The sequence below is a fragment of the Bos indicus x Bos taurus genome, chromosome 1 (genome assembly GCF_003369695.1).
Source record: "Bos indicus x Bos taurus breed Angus x Brahman F1 hybrid chromosome 1, Bos_hybrid_MaternalHap_v2.0, whole genome shotgun sequence".
In the NCBI taxonomy this organism is placed as follows: domain Eukaryota; kingdom Metazoa; phylum Chordata; class Mammalia; order Artiodactyla; family Bovidae; genus Bos; species Bos indicus x Bos taurus.
In genome coordinates, this window is record NC_040076.1 from 106,390,545 (window position 1) to 106,417,685 (window position 27,141).

Consider the following 27,141-nt stretch of genomic DNA (forward strand, 5'->3'; position numbering starts at 1 on the left):
TGCTGTTTAAAACAATTTGTTTTTTTTTTTGTAGTCCTTCTTTACAGTTTGAAGCGGCATGGGCTTTGACAAACATTGCATCTGGAACCTCTGAACAAACTCAAGCAGTAGTTCAGTCTAGTAAGTTGGTTATTAAGAAACAAAATTGTAATTTTCCAAAAACATGTTATTTAAAACACTTAGTGCTTTTTCTGAAAGAATAGAGCTATTAAATTATAAAATAATTACTTTGAATTCAGTAACACATAAGGCAGTTGAAATAAGCCAACTTAAGTATGTTACTTTGATCATCTTATCCCAGTGAGTGACATGTTCTATTTTATAAAGTAGCCCTTTGAGAGAATGGCTTGAATTTTTTTTTCATTGTTATTATAGGATTGGTTGTTTATGTTCCAACAAATGTAGGTAGGAAATAATCACTGAGTTATGTTATTGTAACTTGAGATGTCCATGAGTATTATTTCATTCTGCTTCCCAGGTGGTGCTAGTGGTAAAGAACCCACCTACCAATGCAGGAAACAGTAGAGACACAGGTTTCATCCCTGGGTTGGGAAGATCCCCTGGAGAAGGGAATGACAACCCACTCCAATATTCTTGGCCGGAGAACTCAATGGACAGAGGAGCCTGATGGGCTATGGTCAGTAGGGTTGCAGATAGCTGGACACGAATGAAGTGACTTAGCACACACTAAACAAAGAAATTCATAAGTTTAAGAAGGTACTTTGAAAATCCCCTTGAAATATATAAGCAGTATTCTTGTCTAAGGGCTTCCCAGGTGGCTCAGTGGTAAAGAATCCACCTGCCAATGCAGGAGACGCAGGTTCGATCCCTGGGTTGGGAAGATCCCTTGGAAAAGGAAATGGCAACCCACTCCAGTATTCTTGCCTGGAGAATTCTATGAACAGAGGAGCCTGGCAGGCTACAGTTCATAGGGTCACACAGAGTCAGACACAACTGAATGACTAACACACACCTAAGTATACCTGACTGATCTCTATGTACTTAAAAGTAGCATTTTTCAAAACAATATCAGAAGGAAAAGAAATGGAAGAATCATGTATTCAGTGCAGTATTCTTCTGTTAAATGTCCCTCTGTATTTCCTTGTTGTTAAGTAACAGAAGCATTTTCTGATTCAAAATGTCTCATGTGGCCAGGTTAAAGACCCATGTGATATACTATTTTACATTTCTATATTCAAAAGTTATTTTAATTATTGGAGAGTTTTTCTTCAAATTTGAAGATAATACTCTATAAGGAATTTTTTTAATTTAAATCCAGGTTTAATTATGAATAAAGTTTTATCCACTTAATTTGATATTTGTCTATATATTGAAGCTGTCATTTTGATGGTGACAGTTTTGTCTGCTCCTCAGAAATTTTGTACTACTGTTATTCTAATGAAAATCATTTAATGAGAATTTATTTTCTATATGTATATTTTTTTGATAGACTCATTTCTTTTGGAATTTCAGCAAAGAAGTTCAGTTTTCAGTTTACAGTATTGACAACTTTTTTTTTTTTTCAATTTTTAAAAAATCTAATTGATATATAATAATATCTTCAGACTTAAATGATAGCATGTGTTTTCTTCCTTCAGATGCTGTGCCACTTTTCCTGAGGCTTCTCCATTCACCTCATCAGAATGTCTGTGAGCAAGCAGTGTGGGCCCTGGGAAATATCATAGGTTTGTCTAAAACTCATAATTCTAGTCCAGCAGTTGTTGTGATCATGTACTGTGTAGTACAAATGCCTACTAGGAGTTGAAAAGGAAAAGCAGCTTGCCGTTTTCAGTTCTAGTGTTTATGAACTATTTTACAGAAATTACAGCTGTTTAAGTGTAAACACATAGTAAACAGAAGGAACATTTTGTTGCTTATGCCATTATATCTCTTTGTATATAGTCAGCTCTTAGTTATTTGAATAATTACAAAATATGTGTATGATTTAGGTATTTTCCTCATCCTCCTTCATTACAGTGAGGTCCATTTTATTCCTCAACTCTCTTAACTGTCCTAGGAAATATTAAGAAAAAAGGAGGTGGTAAAACTTAAACCAAACTTTTTCTCTACAATAGCAGTTCTGAGAGGAATCTTAAGTTGAAAATTTTTATATCTCTTATAGATTTTAGTACAGTAAAATATAGTAATGTTGTCCACTATTATCATGAAGTCATCGTCATACAGGTGTCTATATGACTGTCATATAGACAGCCTTGTTAAATGTTGACCACCGTGATTACCATACCTTTCTGGTTTTCTCTGATAAATAATTGCAAGAAGAATAATTAAAGACAGCTCCAGTATTTCAGGAATTTGTTTTTTAACTACAACATTAAGTTTACGCAAACTCAAAAATTCAAAAAGCTGGAGAATGGAAAAAATCTGGGGTCTGAACTGTATTGTGTACCATTATATTAAAAGTTATTTTTGCCACAGATTTTTTTTTTTTTGCATGGAAGTAATCAGCCTTGCTCTGATAAAGCTCTTCTTTATTACCCTTTTGGGGGCCAAGATGGAAGGTGAAGTATGGTTAGTGCCCCACAGTTGTGTGTTTTCAAATGGGCAGGTTTCCCTATGAACTGTTCTCGGCATACAATATATTGCTGTTAGGAATGCTATCGTTTGTATATCCAGAGTCCCTTACTTTATATCAAATTTTAGATTTATAACTTTTAATACCACATCTTGATCTCTGGTTTTTAATTCTAGTGACATTGTATAATAAATGGATACAAAAAGAACAAATATTTTATCTTCAAATGCTGTAGACATAGTTTACATAGTTTAAATATATAAAGTTAATATACTCTCTGTGCTTTGACGTTCAGGTCATCAGTATAAATTCTAGATATTTTTCTCTGTAATGGTATTCCCATATTTCTTTTTATAACATGAAGGTTTTTTAGAGTACCATTGAGAGAGAAGACAAAAAGCAACAATTCTCTGTTCACAAAGTACTTGAAAACCTTATTTAGGCTTCTGGCATTTAGATGCCATAAAAACATTTTATAGGTGAGCAGCATATAAACCTGAATACATGAATAATGTGCAAAGGAAGTCTTAGTACCTTATGTTACATCTCTTGGCTCAAAGACCTAAAATGTGAGCTAGGTTATTATTGTCTAAAACTGCTGCATATATCAAAATATATGGTTCAAGTACAATAAGCAGCATATTGAACCCAGTGCTTTATGTTTTCTGAATTACTTATTGTATTAATAAATCTTCCTTCCTACAGGTGATGGGCCACAGTGTAGAGATTATGTCATAAGTCTTGGAGTTGTGAAACCTTTACTTTCCTTCATAAGTCCATCTATTCCTATAACATTCTTAAGAAATGTTACTTGGGTTATGGTCAACCTATGTCGCCACAAAGACCCACCACCCCCAATGGAAACCATTCAGGAGGTAACAAGTGTTTTTTGTATTTTTTTAAAAAACTAAAGTAGATATTATTATGTGTATATTTTTATCTATGTATATTTTAAAATCTATATATTTCTCCCTCTTTAGATTCTTCCAGCTCTTTGTGTTTTAATTCACCACACAGACGTAAATGTGAGTAAATGCTTTCCATCATATATTTTTATGTGTATATATATTTAAGGCTTCACCCTAGTTCAAGAGCTGTTATACATAGTTTGGTATTTTTGTATTTACTCTGTGTTTACCCATATCACAAAATGTAAATTTCAAGTGAAATCAAGCCTTTTATTTTGGTCTGGGCAGTAATGTGTGTGCATATATTATGTATTTTTTTTTGCGAAAACTGACATTAGAAGTTGTTAAAGTTGCCAGTTAGTAAGCTCTCACTAAGATTATAGCTTTGACTGTTCATAATCTTTTTATGGAAGCTCATTCTGACAGCTGGCCCGTGAGAGAACACATATGCCTAGTGGTATTATTTTTTGAAAGGTAAAAAAAGTGTGTGTGCCTTTATGCGTGCATTTGCATTCATGTACCATTCTTACACCAGACCATAAACGTCAGTTGCTCTTTAATTTCATTATTACTCTGTTAATTCATTTATAGTGACTTTGCTAATGGCCTCACTTGGTATAAAGATAATTCTTGAGTATCCAAACAACAGGGGAAAAAAAATCAGTGCAAACTAGATTTTAAACATAATAAATATATCCTACTCATTCTTTCTAACACAGCAATGGAAAAAGCAACTCAGGAAGAATGAATGAGTAGGAAACAGATCTAACTGCTTATAAAGTCAGTCTAGCCTTCCTGTGTTAGAGGAGCTAGAAATGTTATGGGTAAAAGGAAATCACATGAACAAAATGCATAGCAACCATCAGAAACATGTAGTTTTTAAAAACACAGTTTGGTATGATCAGTGTGTGACAAACTGCTTCATTTCTTCAGTTTCTTAGGTAGTAATACCTTTTTACCAAGATCTCTCTAAAGATATGGAACAACTTAAACTTCAAATTATACTACGTTAAGTTAGAATTATATCATGTGTTTGACATTCATAGAGGAACATGATCTTTGCTCTAAAGATATTTTTAATAGCTCCAAATAGTCTAAGCTCTTTAAAAGCAAATAGAAAACACACGTAAGCAAATTTTGGTTTTGGCTTCTTATAGTCAAATTTTTCATATTTTATTTTAAAAGATTTCCAAGAAAGATTAATCTCAAAGTTTGTAAGTCTACTGGAAAAACCAGATATCTTGGTTGACCTTATTTTCAGAGCTGTATTGTGTTCTTTCCACTTGTTTACCCCAATCCATTTGAGATTGTAACTCCATTTTTCTTACTCTTGATGTTATCTTGAATTTCCTAAACCAGTTCGCATTGTTCTTTTTTTTACTAGCATTAGTAATATTGTTTGCTAAATAATAATGTTTACTAAAATTAAAATCTTCTTTGGTTAACACTTAGGAGCAAGTTCTTAAATCAGGCCATCAAAGAAGTAAAAATAACTAAAATAACGAAACTGTTTCCACAAACCATAAGTGAAATATTGAAATTACACGAGAGTTGTAATTAGTAAACTTATCCATAGACTTAACTTTGCTGACACAAAAAGTGCATATGAAGTTACTTTTGTGAGTTGAAATTTAGTTGTCTCACTTGTTTTGATACTTCCTTATGTGTGTGAATTTTTTCATTCAATGTCTTCTTTTTACATTAAAAAATATCCATAGTTCTTTCTTGAATTTCTGAAAGGAAAAATGACAAAGTGCTGTTTTCTTCTGGGGGCTTCTTGGATGTTATAAATATACCATTGATTTAGAATGTAAAGGTTCATAGAGTTCATATTCTAGAAAGGCTTTGAAAGTAAAGTTTCAAACATAATTATTTATTACTGTATCTTTGTCAATAATTGCATTATTTAGCAGCTTAACAGTTGTTTTTCATACTTTGTTTTGCCATAACTTCTAATTAGGACTTAACATACAAAGATGAAACACAGTGGCCTTTTGTACTTTGAAATATAATCATAATAAGTTAATTACATGAGCTTTTTTAAAAAAGTAGTTTTGGCAGCTGATGTAAATTATAGTTTGGTTGGTTGGTTCATTGTTTTGTTTTTTTAAACTAGAACATGTTTTTTGATTATAGATCTCATAGGCTGACTGTGGTTACTTTTAATGTCTTTATCTGTAGCTGTGGGAGACTTCTGGGAAATTGCCTCTGGTTTTACAAAGTAAAGCAAACTGGTTGGAAAAGATGAAAGTACTATAACCCTAATACTGGAGTGTTGGCTTTAGACCAGCCAACGTGGTACTGATGTGAGAACACCTTGAGTATATTCACCTACCCCAGATATTTTTAAGGTGGATACATATACATATAATGTTGGATACATATACTCTTTCCAACTGTATACATTTATCACAGTGTCCTTGGGCCTATTATCCCTCCATCTGAGCATTGGGAAAGAGAATGTCTTTTTCTCATATTTTATGTGCTACATAGTATATTTGTATCTTTGTGATTGAGGAGTGGCTATCAGTGATTGGGATCATAATTAACCTAAATATCCTAACTATGACTGGAACATGAACATACTTGATACAGACATTCATAGTTGACGGTGCTTAGTATAATAGAGAAGGCTAACATTCCAGTGATTTTAAGTGAGAGCAAACAAGAAAGAAGATGGTAGAACAATCAGAGGTTAGTCCATATGGTTAACATTTTTTGAAATGAGAAAATATTCAAGGATTATTTTAATTGTTTTTATTCATTAGATATTGGTAGATACAGTCTGGGCCCTCTCTTACCTTACTGATGCTGGCAACGAACAGATACAGATGGTAATAGACTCTGGAATAGTCCCTCATTTGGTTCCTCTTCTCAGCCACCAGGAAGTTAAAGTGCAGGTGAGTTTTATATTAATAACATGCTACTATCTGCTTTAAACATGACATTCGAATATGGATAATATCAATAGTTTAAAGTATTTTTTAGTCTAATAATAATATATCTGTGATGGAAAAGAGTGAATTATTATATCCCCATTTTAAAGAAGGAGACAATGAGATATGATTACTACAAGAATATCCCTTTTCCTTCAGAAAAAAAAGCCAAGTTGACTTCTTTGTAAATTACTGATCTCTAACGTAGAGCAGGGCAGTTCTTAAAGCAACTTGGGTAGCATCTGAAACAAGTATTGATGATTTTATGTTTCCTACTTTCCCTGTTTTTCTTCTTTTACTCTCCTACTCTTTTTTTCCCCTACAGCTGTCCTTTTTTACTCTTCTTCACTGCACCTGGCAAGTTTAGTTAATGCTCAGTGTCACTGGCACTGTGATAAAGGCTCTGTACTGAAATGTGCTGCTTAGGGGCTTCCTAACTTGTATTCTTCCAGTTATGTAAAATCGTTTTCTTTGATTTTTGTTTTATTGTATTATTTTAAAATCCTTCCATAGAAATATCCCAAATAACCTGCATCTAGAAAAAGCTAATAAAGAGAAGGTGAGACGTTCACACAGTTTTAAGCAATAACTGTCAAACAACGGTGGTAAAGGGAGGTGCAGCAAGATCTCCCTGTCCTTCAGAGGTAAATAGGGTGCTTTAATCATAGAATGACAAAGAACCTATAAACTACAATAATAGCATAAGGAAAACTGTTAACCAGATTCACTTTATCAACTTTGGCCAGATGATAAAATCAGGTGTGTGAAGCTTAAAGAAAAAAATTGGTTTCCCTTGCCCAACTTTTAGAATTTGTTTCAATAAATCTGCTATATTTCCTTGAAATCTGGGCTTTAAAAAGCTCTTCATATGCTATCAAAATGAAAACCCATCTCTAAAATTTAAAGCACTTTAAAGAAAAGAAGGAACACTTAGCTAAATTCACAAATAATTGATTAATAGAATACTTTGTCATTTAGGGGTATTTGTAGTCTATTTTAAATATTCCTACTAAATTCTTATCATGAGGTTTGCATTTCTTAAATGTGGTATTTATGTCTTGGTATAGGTTTTTGGTTTGCTTTTTGTTTTTTTTTCTGAATGCATCTTCACTTTTAATACTGGACTTTGAGAAAATAGCGCTTAGACTTTTACTTTAGCCAGCTCTCAGAGAAATTTAATGTTCTATACCTTACCTGATTACTAATACAGATTTTGTAAAATTTTTTTAATTTTTCATGCCATAAATTTGACATGTAGAAAGACTAATGTAATGAACTATGTAGGTTTCCTGTATATTTCTACTTCCCCTCCAGATTACTTTGACACAAATCCCAGATATTGTATAACTTCATCCAGCTTGCATCTGTAAGAAGTAAGCCTATTTTTTAACATTCACAGTACTGTTAAGAGCACTTTAGAAATAATCATTCAAATCCAATCAGTATCTGAATTTTACTTTTTGCCTCTTTTTTTTCCCACAACTTGACCAAATCAGTAGGTCTTCAAACAAGGTCAGCACATTACATTTAGTAGCCATGCCCTTACGTTTCTGTTACTCTTCCTTTATTCTTTCCCTTATTAAATTTATTTGTTGAAGAAACTGCTGCTAAGCTGCTAAGTCACGTCAGTCGTGTCCAACTCTGTGCGACCCCATAGATGGCAGCCCACCAGGCTCCCCCGTCCCTGGGATTCTCCAGGCAAGAACACTGGAGTGGGTTGCCATTTCCTTCTCCAATGCATGAAAGTGAAAAGGGAAAGTGAAGTCGCTCAGTCGCGTTCGACTCTTCGCGACCCCATGGACTGCAGCCCACCAGGCTCCTCCATCCACGGGATTTTCCAGGCAAGAGTACTGGAGTGGGTCGCCAGTGCATTCTCCAGTTGAAGAAACTGGCTCACTACAAAACATTTTTGAAAGAAATTAAATAAGACCTAAATAAGTAGAAAGATACCTATGTTTGTGGATTGAAAGATTCAGTATTAGGGTGGTAATGGTCCCCCAAATTATCTACAGATTAAATGCAGTTCTTGTTAAAATCGATATTGAAAATACAGTGGACCCAGAAATAGCCAAAACAGTCTTGAAAAAGGAGTCAAGTTTGGGGACTTCTCACTTAAAACCTGACTACAAAGCTAGAGAAAACAAAATTGTGATTCTAGTATAAGGATAGACATACAGATCAATGAAATAGAATCAAGAGTCCAGAAAGAAACTCATATATTTGTGATCAATTGATTTTCAACAAGGGTGCCAAGAAAATTCAGTGAGCAAAAACAGTCTTTTCAACAAGTGGTTCTGAGGCTACTGGATATCCATATATATAAAGGAATGAAATTGGATCCCTATTTCACACTATATTTTTAAAAAATAAACTCAAAAATGAATCACAGCTATTATTAAATGAAAACAGATATTATGAAATATCTGGAAATATAAACCTCTTACAAGGCATAAATCTTCATAACCTTGAATTAGGCAGTAGTTTCTTAGATTTGACACTGTTAGAAGCCAAAGAAAAAATGCCCCCCCACCCCCCAAATTAGACTTCCAAAATTTAAAACTTCTAAAGAGACCATCAAGAAAGTGAAGAGACAACCCACACAATGGAAGGGGATATTCACAGATCATATATGAAATAGGATTTGTGTCTAGAATACATAAAAAACTCTTAAAACTCAACAAAAAATGGCAACCCAATTCTAAATGGTTTTTAAAAAGTAATGTTTTCCAAAGAAGACATACAGATGGTCAGTAAGCACATAAGATGTTCAACATCATTAGTCACTAAGGTAATGTAAATCAAAGCCACAGTGAAGTACTACTTTATACGCACCAGGATTGCTATAATCCAAAAGACAGTAACATGTGTTGGCAAGAATGTAAAGAAAATATGATCCTTGTACATTACTGGTAAGAATGTAAAATGGTATAGCCTCTTTGGAATGTAATTTGACAGTACCTGGAAAAGTTAGACAGTTATTATATGACCCAGAAATTCCACACCCAGGTGTATGCCCAAGAAAACTGAAAACGTGTTCACACAAAACTTCTGTATTATCTTATTTTCTTTATGGTCATAATTATTATCTAAAGTTATCCTTCATACTTACTTGTTTATTGACCATTTACTCTTACAGTAATGGAGGCTCCCTAAGAACTGAGGTTGTATCTGACCTATTCACTCCTCTGTTTCTAAATCAGTGTCTGACACAACTTGCTCAAAAATATAGATTGCCATGAATGAATGAAGATATTTCTCATAGCCTGCCTAATACACCTTTGTGTATAATGAGTGATTCCTGTAGAACACCATCATCTTATTAAATATTTTTATGTTTCAGACAGCAGCACTTCGAGCTGTAGGCAATATTGTTACTGGAACTGATGAGCAAACACAAGTAGTTTTAAACTGTGATGCTCTTTCACACTTCCCTGCACTTCTGACACATCCCAAAGAGAAAATTAATAAAGTAAGTATTTTTAAATACTGTTTAATAAATAGCATGTGAAGAAGTCATTTTCATTTATGAAATTACATGGTTGAGTATCTTTAATATTTATTGTTAATATAAGCTGTCATTTAGACATTACGAGAAACTAAGATATTTTACTTTTTATGATATGGACTGGTACATGATTTTCCATTTTTACAATAAACCAGTTGCAAACAGTGCAAACTTGGCTCTCCTGGAAATGATGAAATAGAGATAATTGGGTGTTAAATGTTGTATGATTAGAAAATTTTAATATCTAAGTAATCTTAAGTTTAATATTTTTTAACTGATAGTGTGTGTATGTGCGTGTGCATGTGTGTGTGCTTGTGGAGGCTATGAAAAGGGGGCACTGACTGGTGATGCTGATACTGGAGTGCATCTGAGGCTGTTGTAGAAGTGCATGGGTTGTTGATTACAACATTGCCTATGATTATAGCCCAGGAGCAGCTCACCTAGTAGCCTAGCACCTTAAAATCTCTGACAGGTTCACTGAACGTGATCCTGTGATCTGATCCAAAAGAGCCTTCTGCACATTAGGAGTAAAATTTGTTTACTAGTTTTTTAAAAGAGAGAAAATGTTTCCTTTAGTAAATTGATATGTTTAATAGATTTATTAAGTTTATAAATTATAGTAATATCCTACATAGGACACTAGGCAGATATTTTGTCTCATTTCTTTTTTTTTTTTTTTGTCTCATTTCTTTCTGTGTTTTCAAGTTGCTTTTATTTTCTATGAGGAAAAGCGATTTGTAATCCTCTTGGTAGCAGTAGCACCATTGTGGTATAAAGGGTAGCATAAAAAGATCATTGAGGTAGATCAGTAAAGCCGTTGAACATCTGATTCTGTTTTATCTTTGAGAGAGGTGGTGCAGTGAATGAATATTACAAATAAGTGTACAAAAACAATCCGTTGTTTCATTTTTGTGTGTTTTCATCATCATGAATAATTGAGATACTCATCCATTTTGGCTAGGTCTCTTGATCAGAATAGAAGAGGGAATAAATAAAATTTGTGTTTGTATTCAGTTCAGTTCAGTCGCTCAGTCGTGTCTGACTCTTTACGACCCCATGAACTGTAGCATGCCAGGCCTCCCTGTCCATCATCAACTCCTGGAGCCTACTCAAACTCGTGTCCATTGAGTCGGTGATGCCATCCATCCATCTCATCGTCTGTTGTCCCCTTTTTCTCCTGCCTTCAATCCAGCATCAGGGTCTTTTCAAATTAGTCAGTTCTTTGCATCAGGTGGCCAGAGTACTGAAGTTCCAGCTTCAGCATCAGTCCTTCCAATGAATATTCAGGATTGATTTCCTTTAGGATGAACTGGTTGGATCTCCTTGCAGTCCAAGGGGCTCTCAAGAGTCTTCTCCAACACCACAGTTCAAAAGTATCAGTTCTTCAGCGCTCAGCTTTCTTTATAGTCCAACTCTCACATCCATACATGACTTCTGGAAAAACCGTAGCTTTGACTAGACAGACCTTTGTCAGCAAAGTAATGTCTCTGATTTTTAATATGCTGTCTAGGTTGGTCATAGCTTTTCTTCTAAGGAGCAAGTGTCTTTTAATTTCATGGCTGCATTCACCACCTGCAGTGATTTTAGAGCCCAAAAAAACAAAGTCTGTCACTGTTTCCCCAGCTACTTGCCATGAAGTGCAGGGACCAGATGCCATGATCTTAGTTTTTTGAACGTTGAGTTTTAAGCCAACTTTTTCACTCTCCTCTTTCACTTTCATCAAGAGGCTCTTTAGTTCTTCTTCACTTTCTGTCTTAAGGGTGGTATCTTCTGCGTATCTGAGGTTATTGATATTTCTCCCATCAATATTGATTCCAGCTTGTGCTTCATCCAGTCCAGCATTTCTCATGATGTACTCTGCATATAAGTTAAATAAGCAGGGTGACAATATTCAGCCTTGATGTACTCCTTTCCCGATTTGGAACCAGTCTGTTGTTCCATGTCCAGTTCTAACTGTTGCTTTTTGACCTGCATACAGATTCCTCAGGAGGCAGGTCAAGTGGTCTGGTATTCCCATCTCTTTCAGAATTTTCCAGTTTGTTTTGATCCACACAGTCAATGGAGAAGGCAATGGCACCCCACTCCAGTACTCTTGCCTAGAAAGTCCCATGGACAGAGGAGCCTGGGGGCTGCAGTCCATGGGGTCGCTAAGAGTTGGACATGACTGAGCGACTTCACTTTCACTTTTCACTTTCATGCATTGGAGAAGGAAATGGCAACCCACTCCAGTGTTCTTGCCTGGAGAATCCCAGGGACGGGGGAGCCTGGTGGGCTGCCATCTATGGGGTCGCACAGAGTTGGACACGACTGAAGCGACTTAGCAGCAGCAGCAGCACAAAGTCAAAGGCTTTGGCATAGTCAATAAAGCAGAAATAGATGTTTTTTTCTGGAACTCTCTTGCTTTTTTGATGATCTGGCGGATGTTGGCAATTTGATCTCTGGTTCCTCTGCCTTTTCTAAAACCAGCTTGAACATCTGGAAGTTCACAGTTCACGTACTGTTGAAGCCTGGCTTGGAGAATTTAGAGCATTACTTTACTAGCATGTGAGATGAGTGCAATTGCGTGGTAGTTTGAGCATTCTTTGGCATTGCCTTTCTTTGGGATTATATTGAAAACTGACCTTTTCCAGTCCTGTGGCTGCTGCTGAATTTTCCAAATTTGCTGGCATACCGAGTGCAGCACTTTCACAGCATCATCTTTTAGGATTTGAAATAGCTCAACTGGAATTCCATCACCTCTGCTGGGTTGTTACAGTTCATCAATTTCTTAGTATTTGTTCAGCCAAGCTTCTTTATAGTCTTAGTGCTTGGAACATTTTCAAGAAGTTTTTAGAAGGTTAGTTTATTTCATTAGCAATTTGTCCAAGGAAAAATACAGAAAAGGGGACAGGGAAATACAGATGCTGAAATTTTTTATTATGAAACTCATTCCATAGTAAAAATCATTTGGTCATGGTAGTGAATGCTTTTTCCTACTTCAGCTGCAGATTTTATTTTTCAGTAAGAAATATTAAAGGAGTTTTTTTCTACAGGAAGCAGTGTGGTTCCTCTCTAACATCACTGCAGGAAATCAGCAGCAGGTTCAGGCAGTAATTGATGCCAATCTTGTACCAATGATAATACACCTTTTGGATAAGGTAAGAAAGTCATCTTGTTAGTATCTGTGTAAGAGGAGAAGAACTTAATATAACTAATTGTGTGTGTATATATATTTTTTTGTTTAATTAGAATTGATACAGTGGCATGAGTAGTACAGTAAAGTAGTATTAATATTAAAACTTACAAGCAATTTTTATATACATGAAACATTTCTTTTTAGAAACCACTGGCCCTTTTTCTTATTCTTTTATAAAAATTACCATTATCTTAGAATTTATTAAAAATCATATGCTTGAATATTGTTCCATGCACTTTACATATATTACCTTATTTAATGCTGTAACTCTATAAGGTCAAGAATTATTCCCATTTGACAGATGAAGAAACTCTAGTATAGACAAATAAACTGCCCAAGATCAAACAGCAAGTAATTGTGCTATTTAGTCATATGCCATGTCATCACATGCTTACATTAACTTTTGGGAAGGACACAATTTAAAATGTCACAATCAAAAAATAAAATGTCACAATCACAGCATGCGGGTTTTTTCCTGAACACTGATCTGTTCATTAAAGAGAAGTTATCTCTATCCTCTTTTCCTCCATGTTTCTTACAAACTGCTAGATTGGGTTCAGTTTTTAGGGAAAAATATTTAATGCTCTAATGATTCACATGGGGAGATACATTCTGTTTATCCTACATTTAGTGATAATTTAGATTGATAAGTGAGCTCAAGTGTTACCAGACTGTTCCACCCATTATTATAATGTTATTCATCATTCTTTCACATAGTGGTTTTTAAGCAGTCATGATGAGCAGTACCTAGATCTCTTATTTTACTAGGAACTGCAAAATGATGACTTTGTAATTGTGTCATTCTTTATGTATTAGGCGTGATTCTTCAGTAAAGAAGATTAAAGAGCGTTTCCTTATCAGCTGTTTGTTTACTCTTAAATATATTTCATATATTAAAAGCAAGATAAATGTTTGATTCCTGCTTATTATCATTCAGTTTTTAGAATGACATGGTTCCCTAGCAACCTCAAAAGGAGACTAGTGCGAAGTTTTCAGTGTCATTAGGAAATTACAGATTTACATACATCTATTTTTATTAAAAGTTTCAGTCCTTTGTAGTTATTCTTTCTGACACTCAGGTTGTCCCTGACCAGTGGGAACCTCTTTTAAGTTTGGTGCCTGTCTTTTTAACATCACCCGAGTATTTGTTGAGAGCTTCCTACCTTTTGGATATGACATGATTCTTGGGCGCTTTTTTTTGGTATATTTTCTGACCTAGACCTAGAATTAACTATTTTCAGGGTGTCTTGCTTCCTTTTTGTAGCAAGTGGTATTTAAAGGTCATAGTTCAGATACTAAGGATGATCATTGCTACAAGATTGTCATGATATCTATCTAGGCTTGAATGAATAAAATAGGAAGTAAATTTTTTTGTTTTTTTTTAAGAAAATGAAAGATATACATATTGTAATTTTTGTAAACATGAGAATTCATAAAAACAAATTGTGAATGAAAGAAAGCTATCAGATATCACTAAGATAACTTTTTTATTTTTACTTATTTGATTTTGTATTTTTATCTCGTCTATGGTGGAAATCTTTCTGTAGACACAGTTACTTGACATATATTGAGGTATATAATATAAAATCTGTCAAAATAACAAGACCACATTGATGCTAATAACATCACTACTCCACTTTTGGGATTTCCTTGAGGATTTTTTTTCTTCAGGATATATTCCATCAATGATGTACTTAAAAATAATGTCACTTGAAATAATTTCTATATGTGTAGTTAAGCCACCAGCTTCATATACAGTTTTTTGTTTCTGTGTTTTCTTTTATTTGGGGAAATTGCTTCAGTTTTGGGGTTTTATTTTTCTTTATTTTTGCGCATGCCAAGAGGATTATGGTTTCTTAGTTCCTCATTCAGACCCTCAGTAATGAGAGTGTGGAGACCTAACCATTGGACTGCTAAAAAATTCCCTTTTTTATTTTGTTTTTGGTTATGTAAAGCATTTATAGTTTCCAAGTGAAAAATAAGTACCTTGTTTTCAAGGTAATACACAAAGGTCTAACTTCTGTCTCTGTCTGTTCTTCCCTACTCTTTCCCTTAATTTTTGGGTTATTCTAATATTGTTTCTTCTTTAAATATAAGCAAATGTCTATGTAAGGTTTTTTCCGCGTGCCAGGTTACATTTAGGATCACTGGATCCACAAATAGACATAGATATAAATTTGCTATATAATGCCCATTTATTGCAAGTAAGGTTGTGTACTGTTTTACACTCCTACCAGTCTTACTGACAGATACTTGGGTTTTCTCAATCTGATAAGTAAAAGTAGATGTCCTACTGCAGCTTTTTTTTTTTGAAGTATGGTTGATTTACAGTGTTCAGTATTAATCTATTGTGGTTTTTAAAATTTTCTTGGTTAACTCTCAAAGGTGAGATTATTAAATATATGACTTTTTAAATTTATTTTTTAATTTGTATGAGAGTAACCTTTATAAGAGTAGTCTTTATCAGTCTCATTAATCATGGGTATTTTTATTTTTAAAACTATGTGTTTAAAAAGATACTTTATTTCACCTTGACATTTCTTTGACTAAAGTAAAATTGTAACTTCCTTATTTTTTTAACTGATTTTCCTGTATTTTATCATTGACTTCATTTGATATTATGAACAGCAATATCAAGTCAGTTTGTTGTTGGGAAAGTTCACAAAATAGAATCTCCATTTGTTTAGGGTAAATTGGGTTCAAAGCCTTATTTTTATTATATGGATACATAAAGGCTAGAAGAAAACCAGGGGGAGTATGCAGTTGAAAAATCATTTCAGGAAACACCTTTTCCAGTTTATCTTATATTGCAGTTTATATCCTTTACTTTGCTTTTGTAGGGAGATTTTGGCACTCAGAAAGAAGCTGCGTGGGCCATAAGTAACTTAACAATTAGTGGAAGAAAGGATCAAGTAAGTTCAGCTCTTATGTATTTCTCAAAACTGATAAGTAATAGTACTAATAATTCTAAGGTTTGTATTTCAGTAAATCATAATTTAAGATAATAGCAAGATAATAGACATCCTGTGATATATAAAAGTGTCACCTTGAATTCCTTTAGTTATATTTCATAAATGTGAAGTGTTCACTTTCCAGCTTCTTGGCCTACAAGAATTTTTCTAATCCAGGGTAAGATGAAGCACTTATTGTCAGCATTGTTTTTGTTTTTTAATGTTTTTTTGTTTTTTTAATGCCAGTTCCTGGACCAGGGACTGTACACCCGTGCCTGCTGCCTTGGCAGCACAGAGTCTTAACCTCTAGACTGCCAGGAAAGTCCCAGTCCCAGATACGTTTCACAGACAAGTAAAAAGGGGAAATTTGGAGCACATAATTGTCACAGATAAGCCATAGACTGAATCCACTCAAATATGAATATAGAGCAGAATATAAATATATTACATGGCAATAACTAATATAAAGATGATAGAAAATTTTCAGATTTTATGGAATAGCAGATTGAGAGGTGGCCGGGTATATGACAGTGCTAAATATTAAAGCAAAGAAAGGATGCTGTCACACTGAACAATTGTAATTTAAAAAAAATTACCTGGCCTCTTAAATGACTTCATAATTTAATATTAAAGGAGAAAGGCTCTCTGAAGGAAGTACTCCTTATGGCAGAGAAATGTGTCACATGAAATGGGTTGATTCCTTCATTTTCACTTCAGTTTTTTTCTCTAAGTTCGTGAAAAACAAACGTACTGCATAAAAAGAAAAGGTTAATGTAGGCTAACGTAACATGGAGAAGGGAATTCCACTGGAGAAGGGAATAGCAAACCACTTCAGCATTCTTGTCTTGAGAACCCCATGAACAGTATGAAAAGGCTAAATGATAGGATACCAAAAGAGGAACTCCCCAGGTCGGTAGGTGCCCAATATACTACTGGAGATCAGTGGAGAAATAACTCCAGAAAGAATGAAGGGATGGAGCCAAAGCAAAAACAATACCCAGTTGTCGATGAGACTGGTGATAGAAGCAAGGTCTAATGCTGTAAAGAGCAATATTGCATAGGAAGCTGGGATGTTAGCTAAGTCCATGAATCAAGGCAAATTAGAAGTAGTCAAATAGGAGATGGCAAGAGTGAACGTCAACATTCTAGGAATCGCGAACTAAAATGGACTGGAATGGGTGAATTTAACTCAGATGACCATTATATCTACTACTGTGGCAGGAATCCCTTAGAAGAAATGGAGTAGCCATCATGATCAACAAAACAGTCTGAAATGCAGTACTTGGATGCAATTTCAAAAACGACAGAATGATCTCTGTTCATTTCCAAAGCCAACCATTCAGTATCACAGTAATCCAAGTCTATGCCCCAACCAGTAACGCTGAAGAAGCTGAAGTTGAACGGTTCTATGAAGACCTCCAAGACCTTTTAGAACTAACACCCCAAAAAGATGTCCTTTTCATTATAGGGGACTGGAATGCAAAACTAGGAAGTCAAGAAACACCTGGGGTAACAGGCAAATTTGGCCTTGGAATACGGAATGAAGCAGGGCAAAGGCTAATAGAGTTTTGCCAAGAAAATGCATTGGTCATAGCAAACACCCTCTTCCAACAACACAAGAGAAGACTACATACAGATATCACCAGATTGTCAACACCAAAATCAGATTGATTATATTCTGTACAGCCAAAGATGGAGAAGCTCTATATAGTCAGCAAAAACAAGACTGGGAGCTGACTGTGGCTCAGATCATAAACTCCTTATTGCCAAATTCAGACTTAAATTGAAGAAAGTAGGGAAAATCACTAGACCATTCAGATATGACCTAAATCAAATCCCTTATGATTATACAGTGGAAGTAAGAAATAGATTTAAGGGCCTAGATCTGATAGATAGAGTGCCTGATGAACTATGGACGGAGGTTCGTGACATTGTACAGGAGACAGAGATCAAGACCATCCCCAAGGAAAAGAAATGCAAAAAAGCAAAATGGCTCTCTGGGGAGGCCTTACAAATAGCTGTGAAAAGAAGAGAAACGAAAAGCAAAGGAGAAAAGGAAAGATATAAGCATCTGAATGCAGAGTTCCAAAGAATAGCAAGGAGAGATAGCCTTCCTCAGCAATCCATGCAAAAAAATAGAGGAAAACAACAGAATGGGAAAGACTAGAGATCTCTTCAAGAAAATTAGAGATACCAAGGGAACATTTCATGCAAACATGGGCTCAATAAAGGACAGAAATGGTATGTACCTAACAGAAGCAGAAGATATTAAGAAGAGATGGCAAGAATACACAGAAGAACTGTACAAAAAAGATCTTCACGACCAAGATAATCACGATGGTGTGATCACTGACCTAGAGCCAGACATCCTGGAATGTGAAGTCAAGTGGACCTTAGAAAGAAAGCATCACTATGAACAAAGCTAATGGAGGTGATGAAATTCCAGTTCAGCTATTTCACATTCACAATGCAGCTGTGAATGTGCTGCACTCAATATGTGAGCAAATTTGGAAAACTCAGCAGTGGCCACAGGACTGGAAAAGGTCAGTTTTCATTCCAATCCCAAAGAAAGGCAATGCCAAAGAATGCTCAAACTGCTGCACAATTGCACTCATCTCACACGCTAATAAAGTAATGCTCAAAATTCTCCAAGCCAGGCTTCAGGAATACGTGAACCGTGAACTTCCAGATGTTCAAGCTGGTTTTAGAAAAGGCAGAGGAACCAGAGATCAAATTGCCAACATCCGCCGGATCATTGAAAAAGCAAGAGAATTCCAGAAAAACATATATTTCTGCTTTATTAACTATGCCAAAGCCTTTGACTGTGTGGATCACAATAAACTGTGGAAAATTCTTCAAGAGATGGGAATACCAGACCACCTGACCTGCCTCTTGAGAAACCTATATGCAAGTCAGGAAGCAACAGTTAGAACTGCACATGATACAACAGACTGGTTCCAAATAGGAAAAGGAGTACGTCAAGGCTGTATACTGTTACCCTGCTTATTTAACTTCTATGCAGAGTACATCACGAGAAATGCTGGACTGGAAGAAGCACAGGCTGGAATCAAGATTGCCGGGAGAAATATCAATAACCTCAGATATGCAGATGACACCACCCTTGTGGCAGAAAGTGAAGAGGAACTAAAGAGCCTCTTGATGAAAGTGAAAGAGGAGAGTGAGAAAGTTGGCTCAAAGCTCAACATTCAGAAAACGAAGATCATGGCATCTGGTCCCATCACTTCATGGGAAATAGATGGGGAAACAGTGGAAACAGTGTCAGACTTTATTTTTGGGGCTCCAACATCACTGCAGATGGTGACTGCAGCCATAAAATTAAAAGACGCTTACTCCTTGGAAGGAAAGTTATGACCAACCTAGATAGCATATTCAAAAGCAGAGACATTACTTTGCCAACAAAGGTCCATCTAGTCAAGACTATGGTTTTTCCAGTGGTCATGTATGGGTGTGAAAGTTGGACTGTGAAGAAAGCTGAGTGCCGAAGAATTGCTGCTTTTGAACTGTGGTGTTGGAGAAGACTCCTGAGAGTCCCTGGGACTGCAAGGAGATCCAACGAGTCCATTCTAAAGGAGATCAGTCTTGGGTGTTCTTTGGAAGGACTGATGCTAAAGCTGAAACTCCGATACTTTGGCCACCTCATGCAAAGAGTTGACTCATTGGAAAAGACTCTGATGCTGGGAGGGATTGGGGGCAGGAGGAGAAGGGGACTGCAGAGGATGAGATGGCTAGATGGCATCACTGACTCGATGGACATGAGTTTGAGTGAACTCCAGGAGTTGGTGATGGACAGGGAGGCCTGGCGTGCTGCAATTCATGGGGTCACAAAGAGTTGGAGACGATTGAGCGACTGAACTGAACTGAAACTGAACTTAACATGTGAGAAATGAGGTCATATTTCCAAATTCAAGATTATAAAGTCAGAATTATTCCAGTGAGATAACAGGGTGCACAAAAGAAATTCACTGAACATTTATTATATCATGGTATTTTTGTTCTTCAGGTGGCCTACCTAATCCAACAAAATGTTATCCCACCTTTTTGCAACTTGCTGACTGTAAAAGATGCACAAGTTGTGCAAGTAGTACTCGATGGACTAAGTAATATATTAAAAATGGCTGAAGATGAGGCAGAAACCATAGCCAATCTTATAGAAGAATGTGGAGGTAAGTTTATTATATGCTGTTATTCCACATTTTAATATTCTTTTTGTAACTACTTTTATTTTCAAATGCACACTTCTATATTTTTCTGTCTAAATACTATATTCTATATGTACAGTCCTGCTCAGCTTGCTGCATATTCTTAGGTAACTGAATTGCTGCCATATATTGAACAGGCACTGTGCTAAGATACTGGGAAGACAGTGATAAACAAGACACAGTCCTTGCCCTCAAGGCATGTAGTCCAATCATGGAGATAAACATGAACTGATTTAATGATTACCCTAATAGAAATGTGCAACAAAGTGAAAAACCGAATTTGTCCTGGAAGAAATAGGAAGTAACCTGAGCTAGATTTGAGAGATGAATAAGGATTAAGAAAGTAAAAAGGGATGAAAGGTGTTCCAGGCAGAGATAACACCATGAGCAACGTCTGAGGTGAGAAATAGCATTCAGCAAATTATAAGTAGTTCAGTGTTGCTAAATCACAAAGTATGAGATAGAAAACGCCAGAAGATGAGACTGTAGAGTTAGCCATTGATCAGGCCCCTACAGTCTTGGAAGCTTTGTAGCACAGCAGATACTTTAAGGCGGTGGTTCCCAAATCTAGCAGTGCACCAGAACCACCAAGAAGGTACACAACATGCCTTAGCTTTCAGCTCTTAAGATGAACATCTAGACAGAACATGGAAGTTTCTCGTGTGGGTGTGGAACAAAATATATTATCAACCTAGGTAAGCGTAAAAGTAAAGCTGTTTCGGATAGAAGTTGAGAAGTAAGTGAAAGGACAGGTAGCTAAGAATAGGAGAACAAGTATCTTCAACTTATTTAGTAGAATTTGGTGACTTGAAAATTAATAGGAAGTGTTTTTAAAGTTACTTAAGTGATACGCAGCACACAAAATGACAGAACAACAACAACAAAATTTGTAACTATCAAATTGGGAACAGGAAACGGGAAATACTGTTAGGTAACTAATTATAATTAGAAAGTGAGTTCCAGAAAAAATTTAAAACTTAAAAAATTTGAAATTTAAAAGGAATAGTTAAAAAATTTTTTCCTACTTGTGTATTTTTTTCTTTTACCATATAAACCTTTTAATAATTAAAATTTTATTTTCTATATTAATATAAAAATATAGATCTTGAGCATTGCCTATTTCACTGGAAGTAAAGCCTAGCTTACAAATTTCCCAAAGGATTCTCTGCCATAGGGTACAACAAGTCATTGGAAGATTTTACCAAGGGAATTGATATGTTTAATGGAACATGGATATGAGGGGAATGGAACCCTGGTAGAGACTGGCAGGAAACCACCTAGGAAAGTGTATAGCGATCACACCACAATAAATGAAGGCAGTGATAATAGAGACGAGGGGGAGATGACAGGATTCAAAAAATGGATAGGATAGGCTTTGAGGTTTTTGAGATTCTGTTATAGAGTTGAGGGAAAGGGGAACTTTAATAATTAGTCTTTCTCACAGATTTCAAACTGTTGTTGATTATCACCAGTAAGAATACAGTAGAATAAACAGTGTAAATGAAGAATGGCAGATAACATTGTGTTTGTACAGCTTGAACTTTGGTACCTATAAAGTGTCCTCATGGAATTATCAAGCAGGTTTAAAGTTTTAAGCATCTGACGCTCAGAAAAATGAATCCATAGATGAGGAGAAGTCCTCAACCTATATGTAAATAGGAGTTAAGCCTTTTCGTGAAAAGGCCCCATAAGGAGAGTGTGTAAAGTGAGAAATATGCCTAAAGCAATTTCCTCCGCTTAAGAAATAGAGGACAAATACTCATAAAAGGGCAATTTCACTTTAATTCAGAGATTTTAAAATTAATTATTACTCCTGTTAGGCTTCCTTGGTGGCTCAGTTGGTAAAGAATCCGCCTGCAATGTAGGAGACCACCTGCAGGAGGCAAGGGTTCGATCCTTGGGTCAGGAAGATCTCCTGGAGAAGGGAATGGCAACCCACTCCAGTATTCTTGCCTGGAGAATCCCATGGACAGAGAAGCCTGGTGGACTACAGTCCGTGGGGTTGCAAGAATCAGACATGACTTAGTGACTAAACCACTACAAAGCAAAACAGTATTCAATTTTTATATCAATAGGTTGTTTACATATTTTGCTTTTGATTTAATACATTTGTTAGTATTTACAGGGGAAAATCCTCTTTCCCCTGAAATACTGTTGTTGATCATAATCATTTTTCATTGTACTTAATAGCTGTCTTAACATTCATATTTGTTAATCATGAGTATTTAAAAGTTTTTTCTTAGATGCTCACTAGAAAAATTTGGCAAATGCTACTAAATAGAAAGAACTTGCTTTTAACTTCTTTTACTTTTCTTGCACCTTTGGGTTTTACTGTTTGTTTTGGGGTGTTTTTGGTTTTTTTCTTTAAACATGGCTCACGGGATCCTCAGTTTCAACCAGGATTGAAACCGAGCCACATGACAGTGAAAGCCCAGAGTCCTAACCACTACACCACCAGGGATTTCCCAGCTTTTAACAGAGTAATTTTACATACTATTACTCCTTACAAACACTGATGTATGATATATAATTTTCTTCTGAATAGATAGATATCCCATTGCTTAATTTATATGTAGTTAAACACTCAAGTATTTGGGTTTTTTGTTTTTTGTTTGTTTTTTTTTTGCTGCAGTGTGCCACATGGCATATAGGATTTTAGTTCCCTGACCAGAAATTGAATCAGAGCTCCTTGCATTGGAAGTGTGGAGTTTTGACTACTGGACTGCCAGAGAGGTCCCTCAGATAATTTTTTAAGATAAATACGCTATATCTTTGTGAAAAAATCCTTACTGTTTTTAAGATTCACCTTTAGAATAGATACCCCAAAATTGAATTTATGTGTTCCCAAGATTATTGTAACACTTTCTGCTGCTGTGTTGTTGTTGTTGTTTTAATATTATTATTATTTCACTTCATAAAATCTCTTATAGGACTGGAGAAAATTGAACAGCTTCAAAATCATGAAAATGAAGACATCTACAAATTGGCCTATGAGATCATTGATCAGTTCTTCTCTTCAGATGATGTATTTAATAATCTTATCATTTTCTTAGTTTTACTTAATAAGCATAAGTCTGGATGAAATTTAAGCTAGGACATATATGTATGCATTTTAGAGAATGGAATTGAAATAGATACATAATATTTCAGTTTTTTAAAGTCCTTTGGGGTATTAAAAAGTAGTATTAGCTCAAATGGCAAAAACAGAAGAGAATTTTTTGAGAGTGAATAAATTAGGCTTTATTTTCCCTTGATGTCTCTATATTTTATATTGCTAATAGCCTAATGTGTTTATAAACAAAATAGTGAAGCTAGTATATCCTATAATAAATCCATTATGACAATAATTAATCTGTATTTGAATATATTGCCACCATTAATTTTAGTTGGTGACCAAAAACAAATATGAAGATAAATAGATACAGTGGAAAAAAATTATCAAGAAATGTAAGTTACTATATAACGTATACTATAGAAGAATGTTTTCAGATTGTCAGTATATGGTAGTTGAAATTAAAGAATTATTTTTAGTATTATCTCTTTGGGAATGTTAAATCTAAAATTATAGTGATCAGATATAGCCAGCAGTAGATTTCTTGATTAAGTTTCTCAACTTTTTAAAAAAGAAAATGGAATATTATTAAATATTTTGTTAAGTATATATGGTTTGTAGATTAACTTGAGAAGGACAATACTAAAAAAGAATTAGACTATTTATACCTACAGATTATCAAGCTAAGTCCTATTTAGAATATAATATTTGTTAAAAAGCATACTTTTTTAAAAGTAGCTTTTATCATGTATTAAAGTTGGATATTTTTAGAAGTCCTAATTGATAATTAGGTATACACAAAGCCTTAATGATTTTTAATACTTCAACATGCAAGTCTTGCTTACTCTGTTACATTGTGAAAATAATAATAAAGATGATGTGCCTCTTTATAGGAACTATACCATAGGCACATAATTTTGTGGTATTTCAACTGTTAGATATAAAGCATATAGAAAGAATATCAGTTATCCATTTTAATAGGGCTATTATGTTACACTTTAAGCTCAAAAGTTGTCTCCAGTTGCTATTAAAATATTAACCGAAGAATACACTTAGCCTCCAAAAGTGGTAGCATTAGAATGAGTATACTGTCTGAATTTGAGACATAGTCCCATCTCCAATCTCTTTCATTCTTTCAGAAGATATCCATTTTGCATATTCTCTTCAGTTTCTTCTCTTTTGGCATCCCTTAAGAAAAAAACCTTTATGAAGTGTTTTCAGGGTTCTCAAGGGATGGTAGGACAGTGTTGGCCACCCATAATCTCTCATACTTTTTAAATGGAAGTGTTAACTACAATTCTATGTTTTATAATTTAAAACTAACCATCACCTTCTTTTTTTCCCCTCCCCTTTAGATTGATGAAGACCCTAGCCTTGTTCCAGAGGCAATACAAGGTGGAACATTTGGTTTCAATTCATCTGCCAATGTACCAACAGAAGGGTTCCAGTTCTAGAAAGATGTTGTGGAAGTTAGGTACAATGCAGCACTGGGATATATATATATATATACATATATATAAAAAGGTTTGATCCATCAAGCTTGGCTCATGGGATCTGCTGCTGCATTAAATCGGGAAAGAAAATGTGAAGATTTCATTTGGAATCACAGAAAATGCCCAAATGAGGTCAAGATGGCGAGTGGGTGCGAGTGAGAATGAGTGGCAAAATGTAATGAAAACTCTACATGGATGCTTATTTAGGTTGTTCAAAGTAAAAAGGGCTACAGGTCACAGATCTTCAGTGCCTGAGAAGGAACAATGACTTTGTATCAATTGAGGGGAAAGTGCAGTACTGTCATCTTCAAGCCTTGTAAGCATGAAAGAGAATAGGATGCCCATAAAAGTCAAAGGAAAACGAGCCCAGGCCTTGCTATGAAGCAGTGTGTGAGTGGACAGTGTTGAATGAATGTCTGGCTCAGTGATGGAGAGCCAGGTTCATCTTTCAAATCTAGGGCTCTTCATTCACGAAGCAGACTCCTAGTCCTGGAGTGACTGTGTACGAGAGTATGGTTGTGGTGCTGTATGTGAACGCATGCAAGCTTGATTTGCCTTCAGGGGGCTGATAACAAACCTAGTAAAATCATCAGAGTGAGATCATAAGTGTTACTGTACACTGGACATGAAAACAAAGACCAGTTCAGCAGCAGACATTGGTGTACTCTGCAGCCTGTGTTTTCTATTTCCCTTCCTCCCTGTTCCCACCCCCTCCTTTTTTTTTTTTTTTTTAGGTTTTTTTTTTTTTGTGGGAGTTTTTTGTTTTGTTTTTAGTTTTTATTTACTTTACCTAGTATGGCTTTTTAGTTGCTTCTCAAGTCAGAAAACTTTCAGGAAGGTTTCCCTGTGCATTTGCACCAGATGAATGTTTGATGCTATGAAAAGCTTTCCATATCATCAAAACTAATTTGTGTAGATTTTTGCATGAAAAAAAAATCATAAATTTCCCTCAAAATAGACTGTGTTGCAGTACACAAGTTGCCATTATAGTATAAAACAGTAAAATGTGCTTTTAAAAGCCATCCTTTTCATTTTCAGAGATAACATAAAGATCTTTGCATGAGGTAAATCTACAGCCTAGTTCATTTTTAGATTTTGTTGAGTCCTGTAAAGAAGAAGAAGAAAAAAGTTTCAGTTGTGGTAGAATACCGTGCTGTGTTTAAATGTTACTTGTTTTCAAACTTTGTTTTCTATGAAAATGATATGGAAACTTCTAAAATGGAATTTGGTGCATATGTACTGCTGAATAAAGACCGATGAAGAGGTTTGAATAGATGTACAAATCAAGTAATGGTTTGAACACCTTTAATAATATGCCTAATCTGTTCAATTGTTTTAGAATCTTTTTATCTTAGATGTAGGCAGCCATGAACAATCTATTTTGAGCCACTTTAGGGAGAAAACTTTGTATTTTTAAAACTTGCATAAAAGTTATGCAAGTGGTTTTTATAAATTGGAATAATACCTCAGTTTTGAGGTTATGCACACTAAATTAAATGTGACATAAATTAATTTGTACAAAAAGAACTCTTTATAAGGTGGCTCATTGTAGGAAATCCTGTGCCTTCCCCTTTGAGCACAAGTGTTGCATGAACAACAGTTTGCTATAAGAAACATACCAGATTAGCCACCATTAGCATCTATATCTACTTTGTGTTTAAAAATCAACTGGTAATTCTGAAACACTGTAGAATGGATAAAAATTATTTTGTGATCATAACTCTTTGTTGAACTAGAGTATTTTTGCAGCATTCCTTGTCATCAAAAACATGGTTAAAGTTTAAAACTAGAAGCAGCAGAAAACTAGCTTGTAAAATTTATCCAAGTAGAGTGCAGGCTAGGCTATCTTGGGGAAATAAACATTAAAACTCAAAGCAATGTTTTACATGGGGCATGTGTGTGTGCTGTGTGCATTTTTTATATATATATTAATGTAAAGTTAGAGTACAACTCAGTGGCTTGTGTTTGCTTGTCTTTCATAAGCTTTTAACATTGACCCAACATTACAAAAGAAGTTTCTTAAATTCTTTAATTTCAGTATGAAAGTGAAAGTGAAGTCGCTCAGTCGTGTCCGACTCTTTGTGACCCCATAGACTGTAGCCTACCAGGCTCCTCTGTCCACGGGATTTTCCAGGCAATAGTACTGGAGTGGATTGCCATTTCCTTCTCCAGGGGATCTTCCCAACCCAGGGCTCGAACCCGGGTCTCCCGCATTGTAGACAGATGCTTTACTGTCTGAGCCACCAGGGAAGTCCTAATTTCACTATAGATGTATTAATATTCCAACTTACTGAATTTGTTCAGCTGATGCCATCTGTGCTTCTGCTTCTTCCCTGTCCAAACCAAGATTCTGACCTACCTTCACTCC

At 35.2% G+C, this 27,141-nt stretch overlaps 1 protein-coding gene and 1 non-coding gene across 2 annotated transcripts in view; both read left to right on the forward strand.

Moving 5' to 3' along the window:
* Positions 1–26,727, forward strand: part of KPNA4 (karyopherin subunit alpha 4) — a 62,281-nt gene extending 35,554 nt beyond the window's left edge. The window contains exons 7-17 of the mRNA XM_027542370.1: positions 35–120; positions 1,599–1,685; positions 3,239–3,408; positions 3,514–3,558; positions 6,210–6,341; positions 9,718–9,846; positions 12,915–13,019; positions 15,898–15,969; positions 20,030–20,192; positions 23,159–23,253; positions 24,636–26,727. Of these exons, the coding sequence (XP_027398171.1) occupies positions 35–120; positions 1,599–1,685; positions 3,239–3,408; positions 3,514–3,558; positions 6,210–6,341; positions 9,718–9,846; positions 12,915–13,019; positions 15,898–15,969; positions 20,030–20,192; positions 23,159–23,253; positions 24,636–24,734 (1,183 nt within the window). The 3' untranslated portion in view covers positions 24,735–26,727. The remainder of the gene's footprint in view (positions 1–34; positions 121–1,598; positions 1,686–3,238; positions 3,409–3,513; positions 3,559–6,209; positions 6,342–9,717; positions 9,847–12,914; positions 13,020–15,897; positions 15,970–20,029; positions 20,193–23,158; positions 23,254–24,635) is intronic.
* On the forward strand, positions 10,065–10,387 carry LOC113899737. Its single transcript, XR_003512975.1, has one exon.
* Positions 26,728–27,141: the final 414 nt, after the last annotated feature.